Source organism: Protopterus annectens, chromosome 13.part0 (assembly GCF_019279795.1).
Source record: "Protopterus annectens isolate FY-2018-M chromosome 13.part0, PAN1.0, whole genome shotgun sequence".
Lineage (NCBI taxonomy): Eukaryota > Metazoa > Chordata > Ceratodontiformes > Protopteridae > Protopterus > Protopterus annectens.
The window spans coordinates 1,104,344,803-1,104,364,797 of NC_056747.1; the positions used below are offsets into that span (position 1 = coordinate 1,104,344,803).

At 44.1% G+C, this 19,995-nt stretch overlaps 1 protein-coding gene across 3 annotated transcripts in view; it reads left to right on the forward strand.

Moving 5' to 3' along the window:
- Positions 1 to 19,995, forward strand: part of LOC122788133 (histone acetyltransferase KAT7-like) — a 1,071,811-nt gene that overhangs the window by 592,646 nt on the left and 459,170 nt on the right. For all 3 annotated transcript variants that reach the window (XM_044055075.1, XM_044055076.1, XM_044055077.1), the window contains exon 9: positions 16,009 to 16,200. In XM_044055075.1, the coding sequence (XP_043911010.1) occupies positions 16,009 to 16,200 (192 nt within the window). The remainder of the gene's footprint in view (positions 1 to 16,008; positions 16,201 to 19,995) is intronic.

A 19,995-nucleotide genomic window follows, 5' to 3' on the forward strand; every position in this document is an offset into this window, starting at 1 on the left:
CTTACCATCAGGAAGGTATGCAGGTAAGCGACAGGGTTAAAGGTCTTTATATCTGAGGTCAAAGCTGAGTAATTTAAAGATGGTAGCTGAAAAAAAAAAAAAAGCAGGAGACAGATGAGTGGAACAGTTCAGGAAGAGCAATCAGTAAGAAAGCAGACTACTGAAGGTAAGTCTAAGGTAGGTACTAAAAGAGGTGAGGGAGCCAGGAGTTGCAGTTGTAGGACAGTTGGATGGTTGTAGTAAAAAGAAAAACTAAGAGGAAGAAAGAGGTTATGCCACAATTAAGAGGTGAGGCCAGAGGAATGAAAATAATTATTTTATAAGCTGTGGGGTAGGCATATAAGTAGGGCAGTATGCTGGTGCCACCTAGTGGACAGATGTAGTATTGCAGCAGAGTTTCCTTCAAGGAAAAGGCTAGGCAGGGAATTGGGAAGGCAATATATTCAGCTAAGGGGAAAGAATAGAGGTGAGAAAGGAATACTGGTTACCTTATAGAGGGTACGGGGGAGTGAGGCTGCTGACTGTCCCGGCTGGGAAGCGTTCTTTAAACCACCTGGAAGTGTTAGGGTTACTAACGTATTCTTTTATTGCTAGGCTTGGTTAATAACATACTTTCTTGCTTCCTTTTCAGTGAGGGTACAGGGATATGAAGGCAGTAGGATGAGACTGCAGGTAGCTTGAAAGGGTCCTTGGTCATCAGGAAGGCAGGTACTTAATGTCATGGTTCAGGAGTAGCAGGTTGGGAAGCTGGGAATTCTAGAGGTCAAGAAACGCTGGGGGCAAGAACGGAGAGCAGCCAGAGCTAATCAGTAATTTAAAGATCTTATTAATAACTTATTAATAACACTCCTTCACCAACCAGAAACTAGAGCAAATAGCCAGTGCCCCGACACTTGTGTGTTAGAGCTGCTTGTGTATTTCAAGAATGCTTTAGTTCAGAAAACTGTTCAAGTCCCTTTTTTGGAATGAGGAAAGAGTAAGATTTTTTAATGAATAAAAAATCCTAATAGATTCATTATGACTCATTTATTTTGTATTGCATTTGTCATATGGGATGGTCTGACTGGACAAGGATGATGCCCCATTTCAGCTAAGGCATGAGGAGGAAAGCTCAAAAGTTATGACAACGTTGCTAAATATACAAACATCAATTCATTTTACAGTAGTGAGATACGAATAGATATACATTTGAGTGAGTAAGTGTATAAAGCTTAAATAAAGCATTGATATCTAGGAAAGTAGTTAGAAGTATGTGACAATGTAAGCATGCATATCATAAAACGTAGCAGTGGGGAATGGATTGTTTAGGAGGTTGTCCAGTAGCAGGCTTCCTGTTTTTTATTTTAAGATCTCTTTGTTATGCTGAGTATTTCATAAGTTTTACTCTCCTGATAATGTCTTCCTGCTGCTGGATGCAGTACTAATAAACAAGGGCAAGGTAATGTGCTTAGCTTCTTCAAAAGAAAGTGAAGGTAGAAGTAATCAAAATGTGAGCAGAATGGAAACAGAGAATCCTGACGCTCACTAAACAAACAGTGCAATTTTGTAACTCTTTGAAACATGTAAACAGAAACATAATTGTGGACTTCAACAGTATCATAAACTGAATCATTTAAAAATGCTGCTTGGTGGTTGTTGCCTTGTAAAGTGAGGTCTGACCACATGAAAGCTTGCCAGTGGTTGTAAGAGGAACACTTTTGCTTGGGGATAGTGGGGTTTTGTTAAGGTTTCTGCTTTCTTCCCACATCCCATATATACATATATATATATATATATATGTATATATATATATATATATATATATATATGTATATATAAAATATATATATATATATATATATATATATATATATATATGTGTGTGTCTGTGTGTGTGTATATATATATATATATATATATATATATATGTGTGTGTATATATGTATGTGTATATATATATATATATGTATGTATATACTACTGAAAACTTCCGAACTGTTAAAAACAAAAACAAAAAAGGAGAACTGTTATTTGCTGAGCGCTTTTGTTTGCTTTATTGATATCAATCGAACTTTTTCATCAGAGCAAAATGTAATGTTTTTGCAGTACCGTGCGAGCTTTAAATAGTGTAACTGGTATAAAAAATGCTTCACTATGATTGGTAGATAGACTACGCTAATGCAGTAGTATTTGGACTAATAAGAGACACTGCTGTAAAACAAAAGGTTTTATCTGCTAGCATCCTGCCCCTAGGGGGCGTGCTGTAACTTTTTAATTGTACCACTTTAATGCACATTTAATGTTCAGATTCTCGTTGAGCCCTGGTGGGGTATCTACTTCAAGGATAGGGTTGCCACCTTTTCAAATGGCCAAAGTGGGACATTTTCGGAACACACATCAGATTTTACAGGCCGACACATACCCATGGTCAGTACAAAGGATAGAACTTTACTTTTTTGCCTAAATAAAAGTTTATTCTTGTAGCAGTTTAGTTGCATATTCTGTTTCTTGTAACGTTTTGGTATTTTAGATACAGAAATAATTATTTTATGCAACTATTACATAACATATGGGACATAATTATGTACTACAATCTCAGGACATTTGCCATTTTTAATATTTTTTGTCAGGACACACCTGCCCAAAGAGGGGACTGTCCCTCGCAAAGTGGGACAGGTGGAAACCCTATTCAAGGAGGAGTTGCCATCTTTAATTCCTTCAGCTCCAGTAGTGTGTTGCAATCTCCAAAAAACTGCTGGACCTGTTCTAACAGTAGAAATTTAAAACGGGCGAACCCCGTTGCAGCTCGTGGCGTGTCTGCTTAATACATTGTAACTGTCATTATGACTGATGGCTGTAAGGTGTTCCTTCACCCTGTCTGAGAGCTTTCTAATCATTAATAATTAATAATTGCTTTCCAATGTAGAAGGAAAAACATTTGTTGCAGTAGGCTGCATATACTAGAAAAGTTTGAGTGGCAGTTGTGCTGGGCTTTGACCTGCACGTGATGTTGCAGTGTTGAAAAGTGTAGGATGTGCCTGAGTGTATGAAAGGGCAGACTACTCAGTGCTTGCAAGGGTGGCGGAATAGCAGGCTCATGGGGTTCTGCGCCATTCCTGAGTATGGGAGTCTCTTTCTTTTCAAAGGTTTGTTTGAGCGTTCTGGTCTTCTTGTATGAGAAGACAGGCTCGTTACCCACTATCTGGTGGGTGTTGCAGTCTGCTTTTATGATGTTCCAGTTTCTGCCAATGATATCCCTAATGGGTTGCATATCTCGGCTGATGGGGATGGGAAAACTATAGATGTGAAGTTGTTAAAGCTCGCCGTTTATTCTCACTGATGGGTTCGGAGCCGATCCTCGGCTCCGACACGGCCGATAGCAAGCTCAAGGTTTGCCAGTAGCTCAAGACCAGCCCCTTATCCCACAATGCACTGCTTTAATTACCCCAGATCTAGTTTGCCACGGCAAGAGAAATCTCGGTGATCCAGCTAGCTCAGACCATTTTAGAAACAAATCAACAGCATGTCTAAAAAGTTTTCTTTTTGTTTTATATATATATATATATATATATATATATATATATATATATATATATATATCTAGTGTGTGTTAGTTCTGTTATATTTAGATAGTTTAGATAGTTTAAATAGTTTAAGAATTAGGGCCTTGTTGGCTTCTTAGTTTGTGTGGGCCTTTAGGCACTTTTCCTACTATTAATCCCTTTAGTAGTTAGGCTTTTTTTGTGGGCTTCTTAGCCCCATATTTGTATTATATTTAAATATATCTATATATATCTATATATATCTATATATATATATATATATATATATATATATATATATATATATATATATATATATAAAATACTTTTGTGGATAGTGCCCGGTTTGTGAATCTAATTTACTGTTTTTCTCTTCAGTATGTCAGATGATAAGGAGAGATCCCATCCCAAATCGGGATTCAAAAAATGCCCAGATTGTGGGCAGAAAATGTCCGTCACTGACGGACACATTCAATGTGTCTACTGCCTGAGGGCCAAGCACCTCCAAGACACATGTAGCATTTGTCACTCCTTCTCTTCAAGAGTCCTCTTGGAGAGAAGGAGGAAACTTATAGACAGGGGATTGCTACAGCAATCTTTTTCGGAAGTTTTGAATTGCCATGAAGGTGCTAGTATGTCCTCCAAATCCTCAAAATCCAAGTCATCAGATAGGTCTCCAAAAAGGCTAAAGTTTCAGAAGGAGGGTCATCGGTTCCACAGTCATCAGAACCGAGTCGATTCGGAGCCAGCTCTCAGTATTGGAGCCGGTCTCTGAAGTTCCTTCTTCACCTCTGCTTCAGTCAGCACCTTCGGTGCACTCAGCTAAGTCCTCAGTCAGCCTTTCAGATTTGGACATGGATTGGCTAGTGCAGAAGCTTTTACAGGCACCAAGACTTGCCAAATTGTTGGCCCCGACCAGCTCGTCGGTGCTGAAGATCATGGAACCAGACTTGTCTACTCCTCCTCCGAGCCGTACTGGACTCTCTGAGCCGAAGGAAGTTGAACCGATGGTGGTTGAACGCTTGGAGCTGATACCTGCACCGGGGTTATCGGCTCCATCTAATCGGATGTCCTCGGCACCGACCGAGGGCTCTTGGAGCCGACGCTCTCCCGTCGGGTCCTGGGACTATAGTCGCACCGACTTGTTGGTGCCAACTCTTCCTCTCTGGGCTTCGGCTTGGATGAGCTCGGCTCCTACCTCAGGCTCGGAGCCCAGGGTTTCGGTGTGGGAGGATCGGATGGTGCTCTCGGGTCCGTTCACTCCTTCTCGTCGGAGCCGTGGTGCCTTCGATGCTATGAGAAGAGTTTTGTCTCCAAAGACAACGTCAGCATCGGTTCAGCTTTCCCTCTCCCCTCAAGCTCCTGTGTCTACTTCTGCATCTACCAACCCCTCTAAGCATAGAGACCCCGAGCCTCAAGTACCCCCACAGGGTGTCCCCTGCTCTTCTGAGACCTCCCCAGATCCTCCCACTGAGGAGGTGCCCAGGAAGAGACTGTGCAAGAGGAGGCACTTAGACTCCCCACAGGAGTCTTTGACATCTGACACGGACTTAGATGAGTCAGAAGGGTCCCCTCAGTCCCCCTCTGAGGATATCTCCTTTGCAGAGATACTAGAGATCCTTAGTCAGAGGGGGATTGACAGTCCAAGACCCCTACTGAGGATGAGTCTGTGCTCTTGAAGGCTTTTGGGTCTCAACCTTCCACTTCTTGGGTGTCTCCGCCTTACGACGAGCTCATGGAACTGATCTCTCGTAAGGCGTGGGAGTCACTGGAGGCCATGGAACCTGTCCCTCGTAGACCCAACAAATTCATATCTGCCCCAGTAGATAAGCCATTTTTGACTGAGTGCCTGTGGATGCCATGGTGGTGGCTGCAGCCACCAATAAGGAAGTATCTGAGACATCCTTTTCTATCCATCCTCCTAAGAGATTCTAGGGTTATGGATAGATATGGGAAGCGCATGTTTAGTTCAGCGACTTTTTCTCTGCGATCACTGAACTACTTGACCCATTTTACAAGACTACAGAGAGATCTCCTGAAAGAGCTAGGAGATACTTTCCAGGGTGCAGTAGCTGCAGGAGTGGCCGGCAAAGTCAACGCCCAGCTCACTACCCTAAACGCAGTAGTGAACTCGTTCAATGCGTCTCATATCCTACGCAGCTGATGGTTCGAGTAGAGCCGCTAGTTCAGGCATTGCTCTTTGCAGACAAGCCTGGATGCATCTCTGTTCCTTTGCGGAACCCTTCAAGTCTTCCTTTATTAATACCCCTTTCGATGGCTCATCACTGTTTGGGACCAAAGTAAAGGAAACTTTAACCAGGTGTGAGCAGGAAGGCAAGACTTTATCTGCCGTTGGGGTCTGTTTTTCCACTCCTACTCGGCCCTACCCCAAGGGCCATGGGGGGGGGTGTGGTTCCGAAAAACTCAGGCAGCCTTTCAGGACACACATGGTGAAACCCCCTCTAGAGGCAGAGGAGGGGGTTATAACGGAAGATGCCGCCCCCGTGGCAGAGGGGGTCCACAGCAACAGGGTGACAGGGGTCAGTTCTTCGGTCAGTCCTACCAGCTCCCCTGAAAGGGGGCCCGACTGTTCAGCTCTGGAGGCAGTCGGGGGTCGCTTGTCTTTGTACCCAGAAGCCTGGCTAAACATAACATCGGATACTTGGGTACAAAGCATAATTTCCAGTGGATATTTCATACCGTTCTTTACCCCACCCATTCCTATCAAAAAAATCCCAGATGTTCCACCCAATCACAAGGAACAAGCAATCGTAGACGTCCACAGATTGCTAGAAAAAGAGTCATCCAAGCAGTCCCAGCAGATCAAGTCAGATTTGGAACTTACTCAAGATTCTTTTTGGTACCAAAGAAAACAGGGGACTGGAGACCTAACTTGGACCTCAACAGACTCAACAACTTCGTAAAGAAAGAGAAGTTCCAAATGGACTGAAGCGTGACCATTCGGAACTTCTCTTTCTTTACGAAGTTGTCTTCCCTTTTTAGGGAAAGGCGATTGGATGTGCTCCATAGATCTCAAGGACGCGTACTATCACATAAAGATGGGCAGACGCTCCAGAGATCATCTGCGCTTCCGGCTGGGAGCCAATCATTACCAGTTTTGAGCCCTGCTTTTTGGTCTCACTTCAGCCCCCAGAGTGTTCACCAAATGTATGGCAGTGGTCACGGCTCACCTGAGGCGTCTAGGATTCCAGGTGTTTCCATACTTAGACGATTGGCTCCTCACCGCTACCACCAGGCATCAATTGACTCAGGCAACACAATACACTCTAACACTCTGCCATCAATTAGGCATTACGATCAACTTTGAAAAGTCTGCCTTATCGCCATCTCAGCATACCGTTTTTATAGGAGCAGAGTTAGATACCTCAACCACCACTCTATGTCTCCCTTTCGAAAGAGTCTCTCTTCTCAGCCAAAACGTCAGCTCACTGGTGTCAAAGAACAAACCTACAGCAGCGGAGGTATTGAAAGTACTAGGTTTGATGGCGGCAGCAATCCTGGCTATACCACTCGCAAGGATGCATATGCGAATCCTTCAATGGCTCCTCTTCGCTCAGTGGTCTTACCAAAAACTACCAATGCACCACATGATTCTTATCACAGATTCTTGCAGGAGAGACCTTCGGTGGTGGTTGACGTCTCTTCATGTTACAATAGGAAGACCCTTTGTCGTCGTCCCCCCCCCCCCCAGTAGCCACTGTGACCACGGATGCTTTCCTGATAGGGTGGGGGGGCATTTTCCGGGAAAGACTGCCTAAGGCACATGGACAGATCAAGAATCACATCTGCACATCAACGTTCTAGAGCTGAGAATGGTACTTCTAGCGTTGCAGTACTTTCAGGACTCTCTCCCTCTAGGGACTATTGCAATTCAGGCCGACAACATGTCAGTAGTCTGGTACTTGAACAAGCAAGGCGGAACCAAGTCTTACCCCCTTTGTCGAGAAGCCCTCAGGGTTTGGCAATGGGCTGTGTCATCCCAGCGTTTTCTGTTAGCAGCGCACATCCTGGGGAAATCCAACGTCATAGCGGACAAGCTAAGCAGGGCAATATTACTCCCTCACGAGTGGTCTCTCAAACAACAGGTTGCGGAGTTGATTTTCCGCAAATGGGGCCAGCCTTGCTGCTACCTTTTTGCCAGCCACTTCAATTCAAAATGCAGAAGCTACTTTGCCCTGATACCACCTCTGGGTTATCCCCCGAGAGATGCACTGTTACACTATTGGCCCCCGGGTCTCCTTTATGCATTTCCGCCCTTCCCATTAATACCCAGATTTTTACAGAAAGCAAAATCGCTGGGAAGGAAGGTTATACTCATAGCCCCCTACTGGCCTCGACAGATTTGGTTTCCATTTCTCCACCATCATCTGTTGGAGGATCCATGGATCCTGGACCCAGTTCCGGACCTTCTGATGCACCCGTCAGGGGACCTTCATCCTTCTCTGCAGTCCCTGAAACTGACCGCTTGGCTAATCCACGTCCCCTAATTGCCAGGCTTCATTCGATTTCAGAAGATACAAGACAGATTCTCTTGTCTTCTCACAAGCCATCTACCAGGAAACTATATGGCAGTAAATGGAAAAGGTTCTCAATTTGGGCCAACGCGTAGAACATTGATCCTTTTCGAGCTCCGCTATCTTTCATTTTGGAATTTTTGACAAAAATTTTTAAGGAAGGGGCAGCAGCTGCTACAGTTCGAGTTCAGTTAGCTGCTATCTCAAATTTTCACCTTGGTCTGGTTATTCAATATTTCTTCTTTCCCTTTGGGAACTGTTCTTCGTAGATATATATAAGAGAGTATGTATGGGTTGTATATATGTATAGATTATTATTCGCAGCAAACAAGATCTGAGGTAATTCCAGCAGTGCATTGTGGGATAAGGGGCTGGCCTCGAGCTACTGGCAACCCATGAGCTTGCTATCGGCCGTGTCGGAGCCGAGGATCGGCTCCGAACCCATCAGTGAGAATAAAGGCAAGATAAACAACTCACATGGAACTTTATGGTAAGTACATAACTCCTATTTTCTGTTCTTAGGTTCAGTAGTTCTGGTGGTCGCCTGAGGGGTGAAGCCATGAGTAAGGATGGGTGGGTGTCTGTCTGATCTGTGGGAGGCCACTTCTTGAAAGACATCCGCTACTAGCTGTTTGGAGGAATTGGCTTTCCTTGAGGAAGGATCCCGGAGAGGTTGGATGTACTGCCCTTTGAGCACATTCTTCTTCATAAAGAAGGGGTGCTGACTATTGAAATCCAGGAAGTTGTTCCTGTAAGTGTTCATTACACATTGGAGGTAAGGCTTCCAGTGCTGGGGTCAATGGTTAACTGAGTATCAAGGAAGGAGATGTGGGTCCCTCGTCCTGAGACTACAAAGTCTAGGTATGGGATGCTGTTTGTGAGTGCCGTAAGGAAGGTGTCCAGCTCGGTGTTGTCACCCTCCCACATGAAAAAATGTCATGTTTAATCATAGCCTCACCTCAGGTTTCGTGCCCACTGAGTGGCGCACAGCTATAGTTATCCCACTCCACAAAGGGGATCCACCTTGGATCCCGGAAACTACCGTCCCATCAGTCTGACAAGCCTTAGCTGTAAGGCCATGGAGCGTATTATCATGGAACTTATAAACAAAGACATTGGCAACCTTCAAACACTGGACTCCACCCAGTTTGGGTTTGTGAAGGGCCGATCTTGTCTCCTAAACTTGATTGACTTCTTTGAATCAGTCTCCAGTGCCATGGACAAGGGTAAGGTGGTCCACACAGCCTATCTAGACCTTGCCAAGGCCTTTGACACCATCCCCCACTCTGGAATCATAGATAAACTTACTAAGCTGGGCATTAATCCCTATGTCACCCAATGGGTTGCTAACTGGCTTACTGATAGAACCCACACTGTAAAAGTAGCCAACTCCAAATCCAGCTCCAGACAAGTGACAAGTGGAGTACCTCAGGGTTCAGTCCTGGGACCGCTCTTGTTTGGCATCTACTTTTCTGAAGTACAGACCAACACTAAGGGACTCTGGATAACAAAGTTTGCAGATGACTGCAAACTGGGAGCCATTATTGAATCCCCAAATGATGTGGATACTCTACAAAAGGGCCTTACAGAAACAGATGCTTGGTGCCAGAGCCATGGGCTCAAGCTCAATGCCAAGAAATGTATAGTTATCCCCTTTGGGAAAAAACATGTATTCATGAATTACCATATAGGTGGCAGTACACTAAACACCGAAAGTTTGATAAGAGACTTAGGGACACAGGTGGACAGTGGTCTCACCTTCGATAACCACATCGCCACAACAGTCAGGAAATCCTTCTATGTGGCACACCTCATCACTAAGGGCTTTTCATCCAGAAAAAAGGAGGTCATTGTCCCACTGTACTCATCCCTCATTAGACCCATTATAGAATACAATGCCTCGTTTGGTATGTACCTCTCAAGACATCTGAAACAACTGGAAAGGCCACAGAAATATCTCACTAAAAGAATCACAGGCCTAAAGCAGATGCCCTACGCTGACCGCCTTAAAAAACTCCAGCTATACTCTGTCGCATATCGTCTACTCAGAGGCGATCTTTGCTTAACATACAAGGCCATGTCAAACCCAGAGCTGTTGGACATGCTACACATAAAGAAATCCCAATCCCTCAGAGCGACACGCTCCAGGGATCTAAACCTTGTCATCACAATAAACAAAACATGCTGGATAGATAGGTTCCTGACCCAGAGACTCCCCAGACTCTGGAATAGATTGCCCATACATGTCAAGCAGAGTGCCTCTTTGGTCCTCTTCAAAAGGAACCTTGACGATTGGATGGGAGAAAGGAAATTCACCCCGGGGATCACGTCAGTCGCCCTGCTAGACAGGGGTCCAGGGAAGTAAATAGTGTGGGAAGAAATAGCCAGGGAATTGTTATGGCTAGGCTTGTATAGGCCCTAGGGCTGATAGCGTAGTACCAACCTATGAACCTATATTGTTTATAAAACGACGATATAAGTGGGCTTTGTGGAAGCCTTGTATATGGGTCAAACTCTCCTTCACCCATGTGCTGAGGACTAGGTTGGAGAAAGAGGGGGCCATTTTGGACCCCATTGCCACCCCCTTGCTCTTTAGGGAGATGGCTCCACTGAAGCTGAAAAAGTTGTTTTTTAGAACCACTGTGGTTAAAGCTATAAGCATTTCAGTTTTAAAAATATTGAATTTAGCATGCTTGTTGAGAAAAAGTTCTAATGCTTCCAAACCTTCCCTGTGGGGGATGTTGGAGTACAATGCTACTACGTCTAGGGTTACTAACATACATTTTGAGAAATCAGTATTACTCTCATGCAAAATGTTTAAAAAGTCCCAGGAGTCCTTCATGTAAAAATCCTTCGCCTGAACTAGCGGGTTGAAAATGAAGTCCAGGTATTCTGAGATTGTCTCTGTCTTGGTTTTATGGTTAGAGATGATGAGCCTAAATGGGGGAGGTTGGCGGGGTCCTTGTGTACTTTGGGGATGCCAAATGCTCTTCCTAGGCTGGGGTTATGCATCGACAGAAAAACAGATTCCTCTAGGGTGATATGCTGCTTGCATTCCAGGGTTTTGAGCAGCTTATCAATGGTAGTGAAGCTTTGTTCACTTCGTTCAAGGTCACAGCCTTGTAAAAGTCCTGGTTAAGCAGCAAATTGTTAAATTTTTTGTACATAGGTTTCCCGTTCCATAAGTACAAGGCCCGTTCCCTTATCTGCTTTCATGATACGCAGATCGTGATCCTAGCTTTAGTCCCGCATGGCGTCCAGTTCCGCTGGTGAGAGGTTGTACCATTGTGGAAGTTGGGCTCGTTAAGAAGCCCTCTGAGATCTTGCTCATACACTTTTTGGAAGGCTGAAGGCGTGTTGTTGAGGGCAGGGGTGAATACACTCTTTTTTTTCTGGGGATTGCGAGTGTATCAAACAACAAAAACTTCACTACCATTGATAAGCTGCTTGAGTCTAAATTCCCTATAGGTGCGTTTCTTGGGATAGACTGACCATCCAATCCTGAGTAAGTTGATGTGGGATTCAGAGAATGTAAGGAATCAGTGTCATGTTTTTACTGTATATGCAACACACACACACACACACACACACACACACACACACACACACACTTTATCCATAAGAAATGCTTTCTGAATTTTTATTTTTCATCAGCCAACTTGATACTGAGCTGTCTGTCTGAATTAAATGCGATCATAGTTTACACATCATTAGGAGGTCATAGTGAGTATCAAATGTTCAGTGTTAAGATCTGGAGTGCTATGTACACAGTCAGTATTTTATTAATATAAGTAAACTTCATCTTCCTTTCCGCAGATAAATAGCAAGGTTGATACAGTATTGTAGATGTTTAGTTTGCTTTCATTGAAAATGCAGAGGATTTACTGCTTTGTTAATACAGAAAATAACCCAGTTAAGCAATGTATAATTTCTATAATGTATTTAAGTTGTAGTGACTGAAAGGAGTTGTAAATCTAGCATTAGTAGCTTTGTGTTAACTGGCATACTGATTAAATGGGCAGAAGGTGAGCAAAGCACTTAAAGTGAGGGGAAAAAAACATTTAAGGATAATCAGAGGAAATGCAAGCTGTTTTTAAAGAAGGATAGAGGCAGTTCAAGTAATTTTTTTGTGCAGTGTATTTAGTTTAACTCGCTTAATAACTTCATTAAAAATATTTCATCTCATTCCTTACTGTTAGGACTTTGGTTCCGTTCCCGGAACCGACACAGCTGTTTCCAAGCTCACGCCAGCCAAAAACTCTCAGCTAAGACCTACCCATAATGCCCCTCTCATAGTCTCTCCAGATCTGGTTTGCCGCGTTCCTTGTCAGACGTGCCTCGCCATCTCTCTCTCAAGCTAAGTGGAAATTTGTGATTTTTGTGTAGTTTCTCTTAAAACCTTGCCATTTTTTAGTCAGTTTAGCTGTTTCTTACTATCGTCTATAACTTGCTTCTATTTTCTATCCTTTACCTTTGGTAATTAATTGTCTACTATCGTTGGTACTGTCCCCCTCTCCTGACTTTGGTAGGCCCTCCTTCTACCACTTGTGGTATTTTTTAATACCATCTTTGGTATTCTCTCCTTTTCTTTCCCTTTTTGTTGTTGTTTTCTTTCGGATAGCCCTTTGTTGCCTGTACTGTGAGACAAAGTTAAGTTGGGGTTTAAACAGTGTGACAAGTGTGGTAGTAAGATGCCCAACTCGGATGGCCACGCTCGATGCATTTACTGTTTGGGCGTGAACCATAAAAATGCTGATTATGATGTTTTTCTAGTTTTAGCAATTGCACTCTAGCAGAGTGCAAAAACAAGCTAATTCTCAAAGGTTTAATCAGAATGCCTTTTTCGGAGGCTCTCTCTGGGTCGGAGGTCTCACCGCCCTCTAAGACCAAGAAACATAAGGAAAAACTGAGTCATTCGGTTCCTGCATCTCTGTTAGTTACAGAACCGAGTCAGCTCCATGCTTCTCCAGCGCCCTCGGCGCAGACCTCTTCGGCACCAGGCACTGTGTCTTCACCCTCAGTGCCGTCTCTGATGTTGACTCTTGTTTCAGTTCCAGCCTCGGCACCATCGGCTTCGGTGCCTTCCTTGGTTCCGACAGGGCTTTCATGACCATACCTGCTTCAGGACCATCCCTGGCCACTGTGCCGATAGCTTATTTGGCTCCACAGACTATGACCTCGGTTCCTAAACTCGAATATCTCCCAAGAACCAGATACTGTCCAACATACGACCCTTTTTTGGGGCATCAGTTTAGCCCCTTTCTTGAAAGACCTGATTCTCCTTCAGCAGCCTCCCATAGATCCACCAGGAGTCTTTCTGAACTAGATGTAGTGCGGCTTGTGGACCAGTTTCTGGCAGCTAGGGGATTGCCCACTCTAGCTAGACCTTCTGTCCCCATTGCCTCGGAATCCTTTACAGCATATTCTCCTGTTTATCCTCCTCTGGCCTCTACCCAGGCCCTGCAGATCTTGGTACCGATGTCCACCCCAGTGCATACTGTCTCGGCCCTGACTACGGAGTTTTCCCTGTCTGCACATACCACCCTTGCTGCATTGGCTCCGTTGGAGCCAGTGTGCTCTCGAAGCAGTGTTTGGACTGTGTTGGCACCGTGGTACCTAGCCCGGTGCCTATTTTTTCATTGGTGCCATCTATGTCCACGGCTCCAACAGCTTCCAGTCCTCTCGGAGCTCCTCACCTGAATGTGGGCTCCTCAGGGTGGCGTGTGACCTTGGTTCCGAGGTTGTCTTTCTCGGTTCCGGGCTCCCATCACTCCTTGGGCAGGCCTGCTTTCCAGGTGATGGAGAGGGTTCTTGCCTCCCTGGGCTCGCAGTCAGCATCATTGACATCGGCACCAGAACCCCCTCTAGCATGCAGCTGTCCCAACCTTCTACTTCGGGATCCCGGGCATGGGAGCCGCAAGACCTCCCTTTGAAGGGAACTCTTTCTCCAAAGTCCTCCTCAGAAGATCCCACTGGGGAGCCACCCCGGAAGAAGCAGTGCAAGAGGAAGCTCCTTAATTCCCTTGAGGAATCTATCACTGAGGACACCGATTGCGATGAGGGAGAAGGGTCCCCGCGGTCTCCCCAGACGACGTCTCATTTGGAGATATTCTCAAAATCCTCAAGCAGCGGGGAGTGTTGAAGTCCTCTAACCCTTCTTCTGAGGAATCGGTGTTCTTGCAGGCCTTCCATGCCCAGCCATCTACTTCCTGGGTGACCCCACCTGCGGATGAGCTTATTAAGCTGATCATGCAGTGTGTCTGGAAGGCCGTGGACAATGTAGAACCGTCCCCCAGAGGCCAGACAAAATTCTATCCACCCCTGAAGACCAGCCCAACTGGTCCAAGCAGTTGACAGTTGATTCCATGGTCGTGGCAGCGGCCACCAAGAGGGAACTGGCAGAAGATAGTTCCACTGTCCATCCTCCAAACAGGGAGCCCCGGGCCATGGACAGACTAGGGAAGTGGACCTATGCTTCAGCGACCTTTGCCATTCGGTTGCTAAACTATCTGGCACACTTCACTCGCCTCCAAAGAGACCTAATCTCTGAAATGTCTTCCTCTTCGGCGGGGGTACTGCCTGATGAAGTGCGTGACACTTTTGCCTCACAGCTAGCTCCCCTTGAATCTATCTTGAACTCCTTGATGCTTTTGATATCTCACACCACCAAGGGGGCAGCTCGAGCTGCCGCATCAGACATTGTCATGAGACGTCATGCTTTTTTGCATTTGTGTGATTTCGCAGACCCCTTTAAATCTTCTTTTGTCAGTGTGCCTGTTGACGAATCTGCACTTTTTGGTTCTAAAGTACGAGACACATTAGCATGAAGTGAGAAAGACAGAAAGACCTTGTCTACTCTGGGCATACGTTTTTCTACCCCCCAGAGGTCCTACTCCAGGAACCAGAGGGGAGGAAAATTGTGGTTCAAGAAATCCCAAGGATCTTTTCGTGACACTCATGGTGAGCAATTACCCTGGGGCAGAGGGGGCAGCTCATCTTGAAGATGCCCCTTTCAGGGTACAGGGGGTCTGCGTAACCAGGGCACTAGAAATTCCTAATCCGGCCGACCCTACCAGCGCTCCTGAGTAGTGGCCTTGTTGCTTTCCTCTGGAAGCAGCCAGGGGTCATTTTTCTCTGCACCTACCAGCCTGGTAACTTATTACTACCGATGTCTGGGTGCGGAGAATAATATCCAGAGGCTACCAGATACCATTCGATTTAACTCCTAGACCCGCCAAACGAATCCCCGATGTGCCACCCAATCAGAGGGAGGTAGCAGCCTTAGAAATAGAAAAGCTACTAAGAAAAAGAGTCTTCCAACCAGTCCCACCAGACCAGAGAGGATCCGGGTTTTACTTGAGGTTCTTTTTAGTGCCAAAAAAGACAGGGGACTGGAGACCAGTCCTGGATCTCTGCCTGTTGAACAAATTTATCAAACCTCAAAAATTCCGGATGGTCATGGGTACAGTCCATTCTCCCTTTTCTAGGGAGGGACAACTGGATGTGCTCTATAGACCTGCAGGACGTGTGCTACCACATAAAGATGGATCTCTCCTCCCGGAGATTTCTCCGCTTCAGCCTGGGAGCCAATCACTACCATTTCAGAGCACTACAATTCAGTCTCTTGACAGCCCCCCCCCGAGTGTTCACCAAATGTATGGCAGTGGTAGTGGCTCATCTTCGACTACAAGGATTCCAGGTGTTTCCATATCTAGACAATTGGCGCCTTACTGCTCGACCAGGGGTGGGCAAACTCGATCTGAAGAGACTATGAGAGGGGCATTATGGGTAGGTCTTAGCTGACAGTTTTTTGGCTGGCGCAAGCTTGGAAATGGCCATGTCTGTTCCGAGGACGGAACTGAAGTCCTAACAGTAGTGAATGAATAAAGATCTACAACACAGATGGAACATTATGGTAAGACATAACTTCTTTTTATTTCTTTTCTGCAAAGGAGAAGCTACGGCTACAAGGCCAGATAACAGAAGGAAGCCACATGATTAAAACCATTGTTTTTGGTCGGTATGAGCTAGATACATGGTACCACTCCCCCTATCCTGAAGAGTATGCTCGTCTTGGTCGGCTGTACATGTGTGAGTTCTGCCTTAAGTATATGAAGAGTCAGACCATCCTACGAAGACACATGGTAAGAACTTTGTCTTATATATGCCTAGTGATGCTTTCAATTGAGATGTAATGGCTGTGTGTTGTTGTTTGGGTGGAAGTTCTTGGTATGTGGACTTCAGAAAGAGCAAATTAATATGTTTGTACACGTCACAGCTTTCACTTAAGTATAGTTTTTTTTTGGTCATTATTAATTATATTTTCCCTTTCAATGTTTTTCTTATTTAAGCTTTGTAAAAAGTAGTAGTGAGATATGTTATAATATGTTATGTCAGCACCACTGGTACGTAGTTGATGCTGAGTAGGGGGGAGAAGGCTGTAGATGCTATGCCATCACTTAGTGCCTAGAATCATGCTCCACTCTTGATGCTGTAGCATGCCATTTTAGGGAGATGTGCTGGCCTTCAAATGAGATTTTAAACATAGGTCCCATCCTCACGATTTGGGTGAAGTAAAAGATCAAATGGCACTGTTTTTAATATGATTTTCCATCACATCCCTGACAACATTTAGCCCCCTCCACTTGGTCGTGTGCCTATCATTTGAGAGGGAAGAGCTAACTGCAATGGCTGTCATCAAGGCAGCCACGGAGAGAGTTTGGTCGTGTATCTCCACTGATGCACATTATTTGAGCACTGCTGCAGTAGCCTTAGCTGTATGAGTTATATCCTCCACAGTCACAATGGCTCAACAGAAAGCTCACTTGTCTTTGTTGCAGAGAGCTGTGGGTTCTCTTCCTACACAAGGTAGTTGCATTAATTTAGAGGTGGGTTTGGCAGACCGGTGATCTACTGTGGTGACCCCTAACAGGAGAAGCTGAAAGACAGTTTGGCATAATTGTTAAGGTCTTCACCTTATAAACACAAGGTACAGGATTGGATTCTGTTCTTGAGTTATTGGCTAGGCTTAAAATGGTCCTTCAGGGCGCTTAGCCTAGTACTCATCTATGAACTTATGAAATATATATATATAATTGCCAGTCAGCTTCCATGGCTTAAGGGAACCTTCCACATGCTACCAAACAACTGACATCTCAAGCAGAGCTGGAGAAAATCTGTGGTGCGGGCACCAAGCTGTTCAGAGTTTTCCTGTCACAGAGGAATGCTCTTCTTGCAGGTTTTTCTTGGATTGACAGTTGTCTAGTGCTCCTCTGTTGCTAGGCATGCAAGTTCCTTCAGGGAAAAAGACTTCCAGAATTCATTTTATGACTGAAACTCTACTTTTTTAAAGCCAGACTGTTTCTGTATGCTAGGAATTTATTATGTTTGAACTGTAATGTGACTTCTGTTATTTGAAAGACGGTGGTTCTTTTAATACTTTAAGAAACAGTTTTATTTTTTGTAATGTTTGCGCTAACTTTTATCGAGAAAAGTTGTATAAATTTTGCTTGGGGGATGTGACAAGTGCATGTTATTACTTTCTGATGCTTATCTTTTGCTGGCTGCTGCTATGGTTCCAGGCTTCCTTCTTGCCTCTCCATGGAAAACTGACTGCTTCCTTGATTCTTCTTTTCTCTGGCCAGAAAAAGAAAAGAAAATTCCAGACAGTCTTTGCTGCTTCATCTGGCTGCTACTTTGCCTCAGCTGCAGATGGGTGACTGTACCTCCAGGAAAAAAATACTCCGGGGACAGCTGGATACAGCAGCTTGAATCTCACACCGGCCTCTTGACATTCCCTGATCGCTGGGATAAATTTGCTTCTCTTCTGCCTGGTGTACAGTTTATAATCATTTCTACAAACACTGCTGTCTCCAGTTTTTGATAATTTGCCCTTCTGCCAGAGTTTTGTCAAGATAAACTCTTTCTGCTGCTATGATTACAGCTTTACTAATGCATGTATTTGCTGCTTACTCATGGCCAGGTTTGGGGCATATGCTCATTTATCAAATCCTGCTGTGGCATTCCAGACCAGTTGCTTAGTTGTACTTTCATAAAATGAATAGTCTATTTCTTCCAGTTTCTCTGGTACAGCAGAAAATATCAGGTTTTCTCCTCATGCTTTGTCCTTCAACTGTACTATTTTTTGAAACGGGTCTTCTTGAGAAGTCTTATAATCAGCCAGCTTTTTCTTCATTTCATCCTCTGATTTTTGCAGTTTTATTACTTTAGCTCAACAGTTAGTTAAAACTTATTCTATTTTATCCAGCCTTTTGTTATTTGAGTTTGTATAGTTCTTCAGTCATTCATTTATTTTAATCACCTCTGAGTACATTTGATTTATTGTTTCCTATAAACGTCTGGAAGCCATTTCTTGTACCAAAGCTGAAGCTTGAACTGCTTTTTGCTGAACAGCTGCAGAATCCTTCCCAGATAGTGTTTTCTGTTCGCCTTTTCTGATTAATTTTCTTTCACGTTTTTCGGGGTTCTTTGCTGGCATCCAGGCAGTGTACTTACTAGCCAGTAACTAAATGTTATCCAAAAAAAAAAAAGTTTGAATGGTACTCCTTTGTCTCAGTTTCTGTTTTCCCAGTGGGAGAGTTGAAGTTGAGCTGTTTATCACTGCAGCCATCATGGAAGTCTAAGAGAATCACTCTTGTCAGTCTTTGAGGAAGGAGTGGGGAATGCTTCAATGTCTACCCAGACTGGGATGCTTGTTTCCTGAGTTCGTCTGCTTCTGTGAATATTCCCATCAAAAAGAAGCAGATAGCTAAACATTTATTTTCTTCTCTGTCAGTTACTTTATCGAGAGAAAGTTTATTGGCCCTGGCTTAGGGCTTAATTAAGGCTCTTAAGCCTTCTAATTCTGGATTTTACTGATTACAGAAAAATAAATTCTTCATTTTCTGAAGATTCCTAGTGTGATGAACAAGGAACTGATTGTAAAGTTATAACTTCTGTTGTTTTTTTCTCCTCAGGAAACGGATTCTGATTCTGAGGAAAGTATTTCTTTTGATTGTCCATTGGAATATTTTTTTTTGTTTCTGAAACGATTTTCAAAAATAAACAAGGGTTTCAATGACATTCAAGTTTCCTTGAAAAAAAAGTATAATTTATTACAGCTGGAATTTCCTCAAACTACTCCTGTTCCTCCTGTCCTTCCAGCCTTGGAGAATGTTTTTATTGTAGCCTGCAACATGCCTGACAGCCAGCATGCAACACCCAAGAAGGCAGAGAGTGTATAAAGTTCTTCAGTCTTACAAATTTTTATTTTCTAATCCCAGATATGACCCTACACTGATTTCCTTCGCAATGCTAAATGCTAATCCCCTCCCTGAGTTTGTTGAGAGGGAAACTGATTTATGGGGTGACTCAGATTTTCAGCCTTCCTTTTCCATGTTTGATAGATTTCATCCTTAACTCAGGATCCTTTTATAAAATGTAAAGTAAGCAGACTCAGCAAGCTTTTTGGTAAGCAGACATCTAATTCAAGAAGGAGGGAGTTTCGTAGAAACCAGGACAGTCTAATAATTCTGAATGACTGTCTGCCAGTTGCAACCCCATCAATTCCCACTGACATTCCTTTAAGTCTTCCCTATTTCTCTCTTTTGGCAACAGGAGTAGGCAAATTGGTTCAGAGAATGCTCCAATGGGTACAGATGGCAGCATGAGTCCCTTCCTTCTTTTTAGGATATTCCTCCTCCTCCATCAGATCAAATTCCTTTCCCCCTCCTGTCAATCAGCATCTTCTGACCCGAAAAGTCGGGGTTATAGAATCTTTTCATCTCTCTTGACAGGGAAATATTTTATTCAGGAATGCTTCTGGTACCAAAGAAAAAAGTTTAGCGGTGACCAATCCTAGATCTTTCCTTTCTTAATCAGTTTGTGAATGACCCAAAGTTCAAAATGCTGTCTTTTCATAGTCCATTTTTTCGTAATTC